General features: G+C 40.4%; 1 protein-coding gene across 1 annotated transcript in view; it reads left to right on the top strand.

Annotated features, from left to right (window-relative positions):
- Positions 1 to 250: 250 nt before the first annotated feature.
- Positions 251 to 14,989, top strand: part of LDLRAD3 (low density lipoprotein receptor class A domain containing 3) — a 67,157-nt gene continuing 52,418 nt past the window's right edge. The window contains exon 1 of the mRNA XM_066321039.1: positions 251 to 388. Coding sequence (XP_066177136.1) covers positions 301 to 388 — 88 coding nt within the window. The 5' untranslated portion in view covers positions 251 to 300. The remainder of the gene's footprint in view (positions 389 to 14,989) is intronic.

Here is a 14,989-nt window from a genome sequence, read left to right on the forward strand (position 1 = left end):
CAAGAGGAAATCTGCAAAATAGTGTGTGAGAATGGAGAACAGATGAAATGAGAATTTTAAGAAAGCGGAAGTGCTACCAAGTAGCATGCTCAGGATACTGATAGGGTAAGGACAAAGTAACCAGGGACACAGGTCCCTTTGTTTCATCTTTATTCAGCCACTGATAAACAGCTTTCTTAGTGACAGCTTTTGCTGCCTGTGTTAAATCCTCAGTGAACTTACCTCTCTTTCATTTGCGCAGACAGCCAACTGTTGCCTGGGAATAACTTCACGAATGAATGCAACATTCCTGGAAACTTCATGTGCAGTAATGGGCGCTGTATCCCGGGGGCCTGGCAGTGTGATGGGCTGCCCGACTGCTTTGATGACAGCGATGAGAAGGAATGCCGTAAGTGACCATTGCTGTGACCTTATCCTGCTTTTTATCACGGGCTTGGCTAACTACTGTTACTGCTGTGTTCTGTGTTAGAGAAGGAACAAAGCTGCTGCCACTTTTCTCATTTAGATCTCGTTGGAAAAAACGTTCAGGCTTTAGTGTTTCAGGTCTTTAATGTTCTTTAGTGTCCAGTTTTAATACAGTGTGTGGGGAGGTACCTGAAAAGATGGATAAATTGAGATGGACTTGACTTAACGATTCTTCCATGATGCTCTGTGATTTTTAGGGAACTTGCATGTACTGCTTCAGCACACTGGTGTAGTGCTCTAAGTTGACCTTCACTATCAAACCTAGTTCCTTCTATTTCAAAATTATTGACTGTATCCTATTTTTCTTTGTTCTCTCCAAGCAAAATGCAATTCTTAGCTCTATGAACTTTAACAATAACTTTCTAAAAAATGGACTTAATTAATTTGCTAATGGTATTTTTAAGTTTTAATCCTTCCTAAAAAACTTCTAGTTCTAGAGAGCTAAAGAAGTCTGATCTGGTTCTCGTCTGTGATTTCATCTTTCTTAGCATTAAGTAAGATTTAGTTAATGTTACTCAGCCATAACATAAAACTTTCTAGCCTACATGTGTTAACCAGACAGCAGAATTATTCTGTAGCAAAATGCTGAGATTTGAAATCCAGTTGAGAGTGAAAAAAAATCAAATTTCATGTGATTCTAGCAAGTGAGAAATTTCTGAGATGTTATTGGTTTTCATGTAGCAAATGTGGTTTCTCTATGTGTGTATTTTACAGAGGTTTTCATTACACTTAAACTGAATTTATAAGAAGCTTACCTTTCCCAGGACATTTCCAAGAAGCATTAGCTTTGCTGATAGAGCAGAAGGAAAATATAATAGCTTCTTTCAAATTACCTGACTAGAAATACATGTGTTGTTAAATGCTCTTGCATTTTTAAACTTGATTCCTCTTCTTTAACCCCAGTAATCCATCCCTTTTAAATAATGGAGCTTTAATAACTGTGCTGTGTAAATCTCCATATATAGTTTTGCTTTAAGCCAGTGAGCTTTGCTCACTTTCTAAAGAATTAAAACTACTTTTATGAAGTATCTTATGCTTTGCAGTCTTTATAAGGCATCAAGCTTGTATTACAACATTGGAAACAGGTTAATTAAATTTTTTTCACACTAAATGTTAATATTAAAGGATAGGCCTGTTACAAGGATTAATCAGTGTCATGCATATCTGTTTAAACCCTAGCAGAAATTATATCAGTGGGAGCATTGGCAAGAATAAAAATATCTAAAGTTCAACCTGTACCTTTCAGTGAAGTGTTCCTGATGACAACAACTGTCTGACTCAGGTTCTTCATTAGCTGGCTCCTGAATAGACTGCTGGCATGACTTTTGGTGTGCTGCTGCTGCTTCTTTTTAGAACAAGCTAAATGACAATACTTCTTTGTATTTGTGGGATACACACCAGGAGTTTGTGTCTCTAATAATGTTGTTGTTATCTGCCTTGCGTAAATTTTGTTTCATTTGATACAATTAGATGATGTTTATGAAGATTTTATTAATGAAGGCTGGACTAGATATTTACTCAGGAATCAGTAAAAAGAAAATATGCTTTGTGACTCTCTGTTCAAAAATTTCCTTACCAAAATCAGTTGGGTCTTGTGAATTACAGACAGTAATAAACACAGTAACTGACAATAAAATATAAATAGCTCTAAAATGGTAGTTCATAAAAGCTGTTCTTGTCACCGCAGACTCAAATAAACCTCAGTGATGTAGGCTATGCTGCAACTATGAATTTTAAGTTGCTGCAGAACTGTCCTTCCTGGGTTTTTTTCAAATACTTTTATCCGGCTTGATTGGCTGACAGTTTCCTGGATGAGCATCCTTTTGATCCTGTACAAATTGATGGAGATAATTAGACTGTTCTTTCCTTTTGCCATACATCTATCTGCTATTGGATCACCCTCACAAATGTGAAATTAGCATACAAAGACTTGCAGGGAGAGCAATCGATGTAAATCCTATGCTGGCCTGCTGTTAACAGGTCAGATAAGCCAAAACAGAATGGAGATAATGCTTATTTGAATGTCCACATTTGTACTATTTCCAACCAGTCTTGCACATTATAAAGTAATCAGAAGTTGGATTGGCTTATAGAGACAAAATCTGGTGTTAGATTTGTTGCTAGCTCAGGCATTGAAAAGCATTTACACCCTATAGGTATAAAATTTCATTTTTTAAATCATTTCAAGTCTATGCTTTGTTACTTTCCTTCCATTGGAACAGGGCTCTACTCCCTAAAACTTACCTTGAAGCAAAACTAGAATTCTTTGTTTTCTGCTGTGATTTTGCTTTGCAGTAGCTGAGCTGTTGATGGTGAGCACAAAGCCATAGGAGTTGCATTAGCAGCATGAGATGGCTGAGTTACCAGTGTGTTACTACTCACAGCTGTACTTTAAGCTGCTTTGTCTGTGATTCCTCATCAAGTAACTATTTCACAGTGGAAAGTGTTAACCTTGCTTAAAAATGTCTGTGTGTGAGTAGGAGCTTGGTTACAGGGTTCATTTGTTGAGAAGATGAGTACGCTGTGTTGTGGCATGACCATGAGGAGGTAGTCATGCGCACACGTGTGGTTATGAGGGAAGTCGTTCTCTTCTGGTTTGTCTTACTGTTGAATGTGGATGTCCAACAATATTTTATCAATTCTGTTGCTGTAGCATCTCATCCTGTCTGTCCTTCTTTAAACAGGAGAACCTGGAACTCCAGATCTGGTTCTCATTTTTTGTGGCCAGCAGGTGGAAAAGTGATGGTCTGGGTGCGAGGAGGAAATAAGATGCAAAGCAGAATTACCTGCATATTGTCCATTCATGTCTTATCTCTTCCCTCTCTTTCTTTTGTCCCTTTTCTGTCTCCTCTTCTGCAGGACCATGTCTGTTAACCATGTCACTTTGCTTATGGCCTCCCCTTCATCTCCCACACTTGCCAGAACCCACATACTCACATACCTTCTGTCATCCTCTGTGCTTCCTCTGTGCCCTTACCTGTCACTTTAACGCATCCCATGTCAGCTGTCTTTGTGCTGTTTAGTGCACAGAACACTTGTAACAGTCTTGCCTTCTCTAATGGTGATGTGATGACTGAAAAATGTTACCTGGTTTTCTCTGGGGAGGAGGGTTGAGGAAAGGGATGGAAGGGCGGGAATAAGCTGACAGTGACTTCTCACTGTTGTGCATGAGAACTACTTCTTGAAGAGCAACCTTGCTTTGTTTTTTCCTCCAAGCAGCTAATTGAGCTTGAAAAAGATTAATTTATCATATCAATGCAAATGTTTTGTAAGTGCTTCCAGTTCTCCGTAGTTCAAACAAACTGCTATCATCAGTGTATCTCCCAGTGGAGAACTGTTTCGCAGTTCATCCCCAAATCTTCTGGTCTCATCGGTTGAATTGCTCCCCAGCCTATGTAATCCAGTATCTGTCCCACACGTATCTTTGAAGTGTTGCTATTACTACTGCTTTTCACCTGTGTAGATGATCTCTAAATGAAGCTGAGGCTCTTCTTAACAAGTGCAGAATCTTTACCAGAACTTTCCTGTGCAGCTTGGAGGGATTGATTGCATAGATCCTAAATCTTCCTCTGGTTGCATACCAGGCATTACAGATACCTGGAGTTACTGCTTGCCATGGTCAGGTTGGGAGCTGCATGCTGTCAGCACTCAGTTCTTTTTGTTATCACATATGGAAGGTACAAATTTTTCCAAAATAAACAGCCTGAGTGGAAGGAACCTAGAAATGTGTGCTTGCATGTTTCAAAATATTTTGAGGTAAATGGATTATCTCTAGTGCTGACTTTTACACCTACCTGCTGACCTATTCCTTTGGAGCCAAGACCTGTGTCTCGCTCTTGGAAGGATTCTCATCTTGAGATTTAAGAGTGCACTAATATTCTTAGTTAAGCTCATAATTTACTCTGTCATCTCTGTTTCCTCTTTCCTTTGCTCTTTGTACATCTTTGTATTAGATTATTACAGAGAGAACATTGCGAACACAGAATGGCTTTTGTCATTAATGAGCAGCAGCTAGTGGGGAGATGGCATGTGCTGTCTTTGTCAGCTAACGAGCAGCAGATGGTGAGGATTCAGAGCATGGCACATCATCCACGCTAAGTGCCTGGCATGACAGCAGCCAGAATTAGAGACATACCAAATACTCAGGAGTCTAGATTTTCCTTTGTCGCTCTTCTGAGACATGCCAAATTTGTATGTTCAGCTATGAGCAAATAGTGGCACACAGTGAATCAGTGACTATCTGTGTTAATCCAAAGGCTAAAGAGTGTAGGCTGTGGGCTAGAAAAAACTGTGCAAGGATAGCCTTGGGGCAGTGCGTTCTCACATTCTGAGCCTCCATCTCACTTGTTTCTGTTTCTGGTTGGCACTATTGCTCATTCAACACATAAGGTATAAAGGTAAAGCAGGTTTCTGAGTCAATGCTTAAAGCTGTGACTGGGTCATATAGATGTCTGAACAACAAGGCATCATCCATGCTTGTAAGGATGTGCTGCCAACACACTCCTGGGCTGGCTAGCAAGAGCTGGTCTGTAGGAACATCCGGAACTGTGGTAATAAAAAGCTCATTTCATCACCAGCAATCCATCGTCATCAAACCTTGCTCTGATCGTCCTTCAGACAGAGCAAGTCTCCATGGGGGAGAATGTCTTTATTAAATGAAGTGCTGCATGAAAATGGCCCATTATAATTAGGATTCCCCAGACAGGTATTGAAGCCACCTGCCAAGCAGGCTTCCACTAAAAGGTCAGTTTTGTCTCTTTGCCTGAGAGACATGTGCTTGCAGGGAACCCAGTGCAATCAGAACTGAGGATTTTGTAATACCTGCAGTCCTGGGTTGCACTCGGCATGGTGTGGTGAGCCAAGCTTTTCTGCAGTTTCACAGCAGCAGGCTAACTCTCATGGTCCTGAACACTGTGACTTGTATTTGGGTACTCTGAGAAGTCAGTTTAATCCAAATGTCCAGTAGATCCAGTAAGAACATTTCTCTATCTGTGTCAGGGAATAGAAGCCCTTGGCTGAAGCCAGGGTCTTGGTGACAAGCACCACAGGAACTCCTACACCTGGTAGGCTGCATGCCATAGTGAAAGGATGAAGGTGTGAGGTGGGAATGTGTTCTGGTTACCCATGCTTCTTTTGCTGGTTTTGCAAGGATTTTTAACTGTCTTTGTCCAGTAAGTAGAGTAACATTTGAGATAGTCTTGCAGTTACTTATTTATTGCTGATATGTTGGCATATTAATCTTTGTTTTCATCTTCTTGTGTGTGTCTCATAACATTGTTCTTGCTTTTACCCTGTAGAGTTGGTACTTTGTCTTTATGTATAATAAACATTCTATTTGTCACATTGTATTCTGTGTCTATCTTTCCTATGTTGAGTATGTTTGCATATCCATTTAATCTATCTAAATGCAGACAGGGTTTTGTATAAAGGCTTTAAAGTCTCAGAAGATTTTATAGATCTGGTGTTGTCGAGGTGTGGAGTGCTAGGGTGGAAGATGTGGCACAAGTAAACCTGCATAATTCAAAGTGTTTTGTATCTGCACACTTATTGTAAGTCTTCGTTGTCTCTGCACCGGTGGGGACTTAAACGACATTAGCAGTATACTGTAGTTTGAAAGTGCCACCCACAGTAACCATTTTTAAGTTTCTCCGAGGTTTGCTGTACCTTATTTTCCTTCATTTTTTCCATCTCCACTGTGAAGCTTTCTTACCAGACAAGTGTTTACTGCTCCCTCTGGTGTTCACTTGCAACAGGTGTTGGAGCTCCCTGCGCTGAGCAGCAGCGGGGCCGCGGGTTCCTAAGTTACACACGACCGTGAAGGAGAGAGAAAGTCTTTTCACAGGAATGCCAAATGAAACCCACGCTCTGCAATTAGTAGCCCGGGTTTCCTAGATCATGTGAAGAGTATTTTCCTGTTCTCTGAACCCTTTCATTTGGGAAACTGAAACTCTTGGAGAACAAAAGCAGATGAGCTTGGTTTTCTTCAGGTGAAATTTGACTGACTTAATTGCATTCAGTTTCTACAAAAGAGGTAGTTCTTTTAACAACTGCATCTGAGGGCTTGAAAGTATTTAAAAAAGAAAAATCCCACTGAAACCAAAGTCATGTCTGAGGAAGTTGATCTGTCATTGGAGAAGCTCTTAAGTGCAAGAACTCCTACGCTTGCTGGCACAAGCTGCAGTAGGAAGGAGGTGGATTGAGTGGGGACTGCAGCAGCTTCAAAGCCATGTCATATCCCTGGAAGCCTCAAATGAGGGCTGTCAGACTGCCTTGTCCTGCCCTCTTTGATGTAGGGTCTATTTCAGGAGGCAGCCTTTAGATTTGTTGCTGTTCGCTGCTTAAAAAAAAAGGGTAAATCATGGAGTCTGTCCCTCAATCAAGAGCACGCTTTGAGTCTGCTCTACAGGAAGCTCACAAGTTGATATACTGAGGCACATTATGTGTACATGCTTTTTTTCCCTTTTGTAAGTCCCAAATTTATAATAGAGGCAAAGGCAAACTTTAGTAGTAAATGGTCATTACTAACAACTCAGATCATTCTGGTGACAGTCTGAATTTAGACGTGTGTCTTCACTTTGTGTTAAGGTTTGCTGTGAGAGTAGTCAAAATCATGACTTCCACACTGCTAAGAATAACTAACCAGCTTTAATAGCCACTTTAAAAAACAGAGAAAAAAGTCTTGTAGAGACAGTGAGTTCTGCAATCTTTATAATGTATTTAATAAGTGCTTATTATGATAGTACAGCTATTATAGCTGAAGACATTTTGCTTGGATTTATCCACTCAGCAGGGTCAGTCTAATTAATGGCTTTCATGCACAGGAAGGGCACAAAGTAACTCTGGCTCCTGTTTTCTTAAATATTAGGCTTTCAGTTCAACAAGCAGAGCTCAGTGCACAGAAGAAATGAGATGTGGTGTTTTGTTAAATTTCTGTTCCATTCAGAAGGTATTGTCTAAACCAGTTGAGATCTAGAAATACAGCAGTGGGCCAAGACTTGGGCAGGACTAATCCTACCCATCAGTAAAGATTACTAACTTTGAATTAATATTCAGTAACCCCAGAAAATTATTCTTAAAGCATCAGTTAAAGCCAGGCATAGACTAAGAGGAGTTCTACAGAAGATGAGGTGCAGGGTGATATTTTGAAGAGATGCATTCAAGTTCCTGGGATTAAGATCCAGCATTGCATACCTGCAACAAGTTTTTGGACTGCTCCATCATTTATAAAGGTGAAGGCATCTCAGCTGCTGCAGTCTGCAGCTGCTAGCCAGGTGCAGTTTTTAGCTCTGACATGTTACCATTTCTGATAAGTTGTATTCTGTCTTACTAGTGAACAGCTTATAGGCAGTGTGAGCTAAATAGCTGTGAAGTGGGCTTGTATCAAAGCTCACTACATTTTGGAGAAGATAAGTATTCATTAGTTGCTTATTTGCAAGTAAGTGATTTAGTGACCTGGCACTTTAAAAAACAACTAAGTAAATCCAAAAAATCCTAAAAGGGGAGCTCCAGCATCGAAGTCACTTTTTCACATCTGAAAATTTTGTTACATACAACCGTATGATGGTAGCACAATTCAAAACTATTAGAGCTGAACTGGTAGTCTTTAGTTCATCAAATCTGTCTGCTACTTTTGGAAGTGTGGAGTGGCTGTGATAAGGTTCTAAGTCCTTACCAGAGGGTTAGGTGGCTGTGAACTTTGGTCATTGTCTGTTTGTAGTTGTGGAGGTGATGACAAGCCTCTGCTGCAAATGGCTGTGTCCCAAGACAGACCGATGGTTGATACAAAGAGTGGAGCTAGCTGTCAAATACTGATGGATTTGAAGTGCTCTGTGATCCCCTGTGAACATGAAGGAGGGTGATACAGGCTGAACAAAAAAGGTAAATAATAAATATATTAATATAGAAGCAGTGTGTTAAAAAAACCCAGCAGATTGAATACTCCATTGCTCTGAATAGTGCTAGCATCTGTGTGAAAGGTGGAAGTGTGAGGCATTTTTTTGAGAGTGTGATCTGGGAGTTTAACTTTCCTTGTAAACAGGACCAAGAGTCTACCTTTGCGGTGCCTTGCTTTACACGACATCTCCATCTAGTGCATTTTAAATGCTTAAAAAGGAAACAAGAGGAGTCACAGATTCTCAGTATCACATAATGATTGGAATTTGAAGGGGCTTCTGAAGGTCATAGTCAAACCCTCCTGCTAAAGCAGGTTCACCTGGACCCAATTGTACAAGATTGTGTTCAGGTGGCTTTTTAACACCTTGTTTTCTAGATACCTAGAATATATAGCAGGAAGCTAGGAATTTCTCAATAAAAGGTAGTTTTGTAGTAGGTGCACGTATGCGCATGGAAGACCTCTGGACTTCCAGTCACATCTCAAAATCACTGAGTGCTTTTAAGTCTCCTCCTGTGTTTCTTGCTGCTTCCTGTCATCTCCTGGTTGACCTGGAATATTTCTTGCAGGTAGGTAAAAAAAAATCTGAATTCTTATGCAAAGCTGGATATTAAACAATGCATGAAATGAGCATCAGCCTTAATTGGAAAGATGCTGTAAGGCAGCTGCTGATCTTTTTGCCACTTACTCAGATGGCTCTCAAACTTGGAATATCGAACTTGAATTAGCTCTTGTTTTTATTCATGATTAAGCAACCAAATACTTAGTAGTTATAATAAGATTTGTAATTAAGTGACCATGGTGACTGTTTAATTTGAAGCTCAATTACACATGAGTGAGGGCAAGTGCAATAGCTGCTTATATTTGATAACTTTTTATGCAGGGAGATCAAGAGGGTTTGTGGTGCTAATTATTTAATCCTCTTCATGGGTGTCAGTAAATAGCCCAGTTCAAGAGCTTGGAATTGGACAGGTTTAATAGTTGGATGGAATCATTGACACAACTGAAAGAAAAGGAACAGGTGTGTAGTGTCCCAGAATAGAGTGAGGGGCTGTATCCCATCAGACATACCCATGTTCCTGAGGAGCACTGCTACCGAAGGGTGGTGTTCTGTCCTGCCTGTTCGCATCCTGAGTAACTTAACAACTCTGAAATTGTGCTTTTTTTGCCCTTTAGTTCAATGTTATTGTTCAGGTTGTTTTGTGAGTAGTAACTTTTAAAATCTTGTCTTAGTGGGAGACTGCTTTACTGACTGTCTGAAAACCAGTGTTTTTGTCTGTGCTGTCCTCTGACATCTCTGCTTTGTGGTGATTTTGAAGGACTAAAACACAGACTCCTAGACCATGGAAGATTACTTTAGGGCCTTACTGTCTGGCAAGAATTAAAGGCCACTGACTCATAGTAATTCAGCTCTGAAATGCTTTCTTTTTCACCCTTTTAGGAGGGAGCCATTTACTCTTCATGGCGGCAGACCCCATAGCTTCCTTCTGAAAGGGCTTTTTTTGCTTTAGCATTGTCCTTTCCCTCTTACTGCTAACTATAGTGTAAATATTACTCATGTAAGTGGTTGATAGTTTACTATATTGGAGGCAACCTACTGGGCTAATTTCACTACTTTAAAAAACCATAAAATTGCTTCCTTTAAGATAAAACATTTTTTTATGCTATTTTCTCTGTATTTGCACTAGCAGTTTAAGAATAGCAACTCTTTCACCTGTCTTGTTAAACAGGGAGCATTCATCAAAATAATCTGGTTTTACAGTGCTGTCTGGTGTGACTGTGGCGTCCCTTAACTAAATTAATAACAACAGAGGAGTTTAAGGTAGTTCATTATCAAAGAAAGATACTGATGGCTTTGCAGTAATGCAGCATCTGCACGCAGTGGTTTGTCTGGAGAGTTGCTCTTGTCGAATGCAAGTAATCAATTTTTGATTAGCTGAATAAATCATTAGCTGTTGTTGAGTTGAGGTGTGTATCTGTGAAGCAGCATAAAGTTACTTTGCTTGATTGCTGCTTAGAGAGATTCTAAGGCAACAATTTAGTTCAAAGATGCTCAAGTTGTGTGCAGTTTACTTCTATATGTACATTGCCACAAAATATCGGCTCTTGTATCTGCCACATCCTGTTTCCTCACTGCAGATTACAAAATAATTGAAAAACATTTTAAAACAGAAATATTTGTAAAGTTAAAAGAAGGAAATAGCCTCGTCTACTGGCCACATCGTGTGGGGTGCCTGCTTGTGTGCTCTCTTTGCATGTTGCATGCAGTAATTAGTGCCCAGTTCACTGTAAGTAGCTGTGAAATGCTTGAGGTGCAGATAAGCTGCCTCAACAGTAAAAGTCGTAGAGTCACAGAATGGTTTGGGTTGGAATGAGTTTTAAAAATTATCTAGTTTCAGTCCTCCTGCCATGTGCAGGGATACCTTTCACTAGACCAGATTGCTCAGAACCCCATCCAGCATTATGTTAAACATTACCAGAGATGAGGCATCTGCAGCTTCTCTGAGCAGCCTATTCAAGTGCCTCACCTCCCTCACAGTAAAGGATTTATTCCTTGTATCCAGTCTAAATCTACTACTCCCTTTCAGCTCAAGTCCTATCACCACGTGCCCTTATGAACAGTCGCTGTCCAGCTTTCTTGTAGATCCCCTTCAGCTAGAGAAGGGTCAGAGTAAAGTCACCCCAAGAGCCTTCTCTTTGTCAGGCTGAACAACCCCGACTCTCAGCGCGGTCTCATAGGAGAGGTGCTCCAGCACTGTGATTCATTTTATGGGCTCCCTCTAACAAGGATATCCCTCCTGAGCTGAGAACCCAAGAGCTGGATGCAGCACTCCAGGGGTCTCACAAGGACAGAGTAAAGGGGCAGAATGCCCTCCATTACCCTGCTTGCCACACTGCTTTGGATGCAGCCCAGGATGCATTTGATTTTCTGGGCCGCAGGTGTACATTGCTGGGTCATGTCCAGTCTCATCCACCAGAATCCCCAAGTTCTTCTTGGCAAGGCTTCTCTCAGTCCATTCACCCTCCAGCCTGTCTTGACACCAGGGTTTTCCTCGACCCAGGAGCAGCACCTTGCCCTTGGTCTTGTTAAACTTATAGTTAATACTCTTAACTATAGAATGCATTTGATGTGTTGCTGCTCCATCTATGAAAAGAAAAATCACCTGCCCGTTGCAGATCGGTTGTAACCTAATCAGGTTCCAGGTCATTGTAGCCATAAGTATCGAAATTGCTTTTATTCAAGAGAGTTATCTGTATACAGTATAAGGCTTTACACAGTATATGCCTAATCTGATTTCTTTTCCTCTGCTATTGTGCATCTCTGCTGAGAAATAATAAAAGAGATTACACTTTTTTAAAAATAGTAGTTTCACACTTGGGATCCTAAAGATAGCAAAATGTTTTTCTGTTACTGCTGTAGAGCTGTGCCTGCAAACTGTCACATCCTCAGTGGAGTGTACTACTGGTTCTGATGGGAAGTTAGTATTTTTTTTAGAGCTTTGAAAGAAGAGGGTGGGAGGATTGGGTTCTGTGTAGCATAAGGAGCGACTTCACGCACTCGCACGTACAACTGCCAAAATAGTTTTTTTGAACTTAAGCAAAGCAACCTGGAGGGAACATTTGGCAAGCTTGTACTGTGGCCAGCAGCTCTCAGCCACCATCTTCACCATTTGCTTCATGTTTGAACTTTAGGAGATGAAAAGAATATTTTAGTGAAGAGCAATTTCTTCCCATGGGTAATGGAGTCACAGTGGGCTCCTCAAGTTCATGGTATTTCACTGACACCTCTTTTTAAACACCACAGCAATTCCCTTTTGTGTAATATAAATACAGATTCACATTAATCTTCAGTCCTGGGTTACTTCTGCCGTGAGTAGGTAACAAATGAAGGGTGGAAGTGGAGTGATCCTTTCTGCCATAGGCTCACAAAAGTGGTTGATTGGCAGTTTTTTGGGGTGTTTTTTGTACTTGCTATATTGAATCCAGACAGGATCTGTATTTGAGTAGCCTTTCTTTAGCCACAGTTTTGTAAGTTGCTCTGTGGTTTCTTGCTGTATTTTACCCCTTCCTGTCCAATGTGTGGTCTCTCTGTTTCTTCCTTTCTGGAAATGGTTTCAGGGGGACTTGCCTGTTCCTTTAAAAACAACCAACTTCCTCCTTCCCTTTCCTTAGCTGGTTGTAATATCTTGCCTAAATAAGGTCAAACAATCCACATGTGCCTGTGTCCTTTTTCACTTCTCTTCTGTCATTTCCTGATATCCCTGTAATTCTTGATTACCCTGAACCTGTTTCAACCAAGCGTAGCAGAGAAGAATATAGATTGCAAAGACAATGCTGCCCTTGAAAGCTTATTGAGGCTGAAATCACTGAAATAGCCAAACAGATAGCTGCAGTTAGATAAACATAAAGCTTCTCACATACAGATCTGCCTGAAAACTTGAAACCTGTGCAGTAGAAGACACGAAGATGAGCAAAGGAAAAGAAAATTCTTAATTGTAACAGTCATGTAATGGGAGTTGGAATTGCAGAGGAATGTTGGGATAGTGCAGCTCATGGCTTGAATGTGCTATAGGCTGTCATGATCCTGGTGTATGTATCTGTTACTTGTTAGGGTGCTAAAAATGTCAAGGAAATGATATCCCTTCATGTTTAGGGGTTTCCAGAGATCCTGCGGAGTGGGAAGATAGGTTTCTGCTCTGGAAGAAATTATTGTCCTTTCCATACGCACTTTGTGAGCAGTGACCAAAAAACACTTACTTGAAAACCTTGGGAATACTATGTCAGGGGACAGGAAGGATGCAAAATTGAAAATAAAGCTGAAATTCCTCGGTAGAGTTCTCCAGAGTCAGGGGACGTGACTTGGACTAAACCTTTACTGGTTTCTCATTTTTCCTGGATTGGCGTACAGCATATGAAAAATGCATTCTGTGTCTGGAATTGGAACTTGGAAAACTAAGTTCTCTTTGGGAGCAAGTATTGTGTCTAGTAAGTGACTAAGTGACTAGTGAATCACCTTGGTGGTTGAAATGCTCTTTTATATTCCTAGGGTATCTAATGTAAGTGTAAATTTGAATTTGGATTGGTCTATATATCATGTCTGTTGCAAATATAGAGAATCACATTTGTGTTTTGTTATTTTTTCCTTCCCTCCAGTTAAAAAAAAAATAAAATCAGTGGACTATAGAAAAGGGAAACTTAGAGATAATGTGAAGGTGCTTAGTTCCTCGTTTATTTTTGGTCTGTGGTTACTAGTATATGTTTTATTATGAACAGTTATTCTAAAACAGAATTTTCTTGTTCTCTGGCTTCTGTCTCTGGAGGAGAAGATAGAAAAATGTCTGAGGATAAAATGTTTAACTAAACATTATATAGCTATCTAAATAATGCTTACATTAGATAATTGTCCTGAGTGTTCGCTTCCTGATATTTAGTGGGGTATCTGTATGCTTTATACAGAAGAAAGAGTTCATTTTCCAGAAACTTTACTTTCTTCCTGGTCATTCCAGCATAGTTTTCTTCCAGGTATAGCCAAACATTAAATATGACTTATGACCTTACTTTGGTAGCTTGAGGGAATGTCCCAGATGTGCTTTGTACCCTTTGGGGCCAGAGCAGCTGAGGATGTTGAGACCTGTGCCTGTCATATCTGAAATGGGGCTCTTCTGGCTCCGTGTTCACTCTGCTTAGGAACATGCAGCCACATGACCTCTTCAGAGGGCCAGAACCTCTGGTTTTGATGACTCACAGTCTGACATCTGTCAGGAAGAATAGGCTACAAGAGTAAGAGAATGGTCCATGCTAGAAATGTTAGAAGCAAATAATTTTGAAGCCTTAATTTGTCAAGATTTTTGGCAAGGACAAAGAGCATCAATTGAGAATGATTTGCTGGAAAGTTGGTAGCCTCTGAATTCAGACCCCGAGTGACTCAAGTAAACCTGCTTGGAGAAATGGGATCCAGTATATGTTAACAGAGGCAAAAGCACAGTTGCTTCTCCCTGTTCTTATTTTATCTCCTTCTTGAAACTCTTGGAACTTCTTCCTTTTGTCCCCTCGGGAACTGTGTTGGCTTAAAATACATCTCAAAAATAAGTTGTCTGGAAGCACTCGGGGGATGGTCACTGTATGGTTTCAGAAAGATGTTAGCTTTTATAGACAGGAAAACAAAAACAAAAGCACAACATGTGACACACTGGACACCTCTTCACATACATGTGCTATATCACGCTCTTCCAGCAGCATCTTGGCTGGCTTGTTAGTGCATTAATACAGACTGCTTCCTTTGATGACACTGAATCTGTTGCTGAGGTTGTTTTGCTGCCTTTGTTTAAAGAGTGGGAGTATGATGGTGCCTCACACCTTGTGGTTACTGAATTATTTAGCTGAGATCAGTCTGTCTCAGAACTCTAACACAGAAGCTGCTCTTTGTAGTTGAAGAATTGCAGGGGCTCAAATGTCTCTGGTGATGGTTTTCTATTGCCAGAGGTGTGAAGCACAGTGGCTACTTCAGGGTAATTTATCTTTTTCTACGAAGTAATGGCTGAATTTCTTTTCCCCAGGTGGACCTTGGATACTCTTCAGAAAAAAGTGGTAGTTGAATATATGAAATTTAGTGATACATCTTATTCTGTACTT

This window comes from Sylvia atricapilla, chromosome 6 (assembly GCF_009819655.1).
Source record: "Sylvia atricapilla isolate bSylAtr1 chromosome 6, bSylAtr1.pri, whole genome shotgun sequence".
Lineage (NCBI taxonomy): Eukaryota > Metazoa > Chordata > Aves > Passeriformes > Sylviidae > Sylvia > Sylvia atricapilla.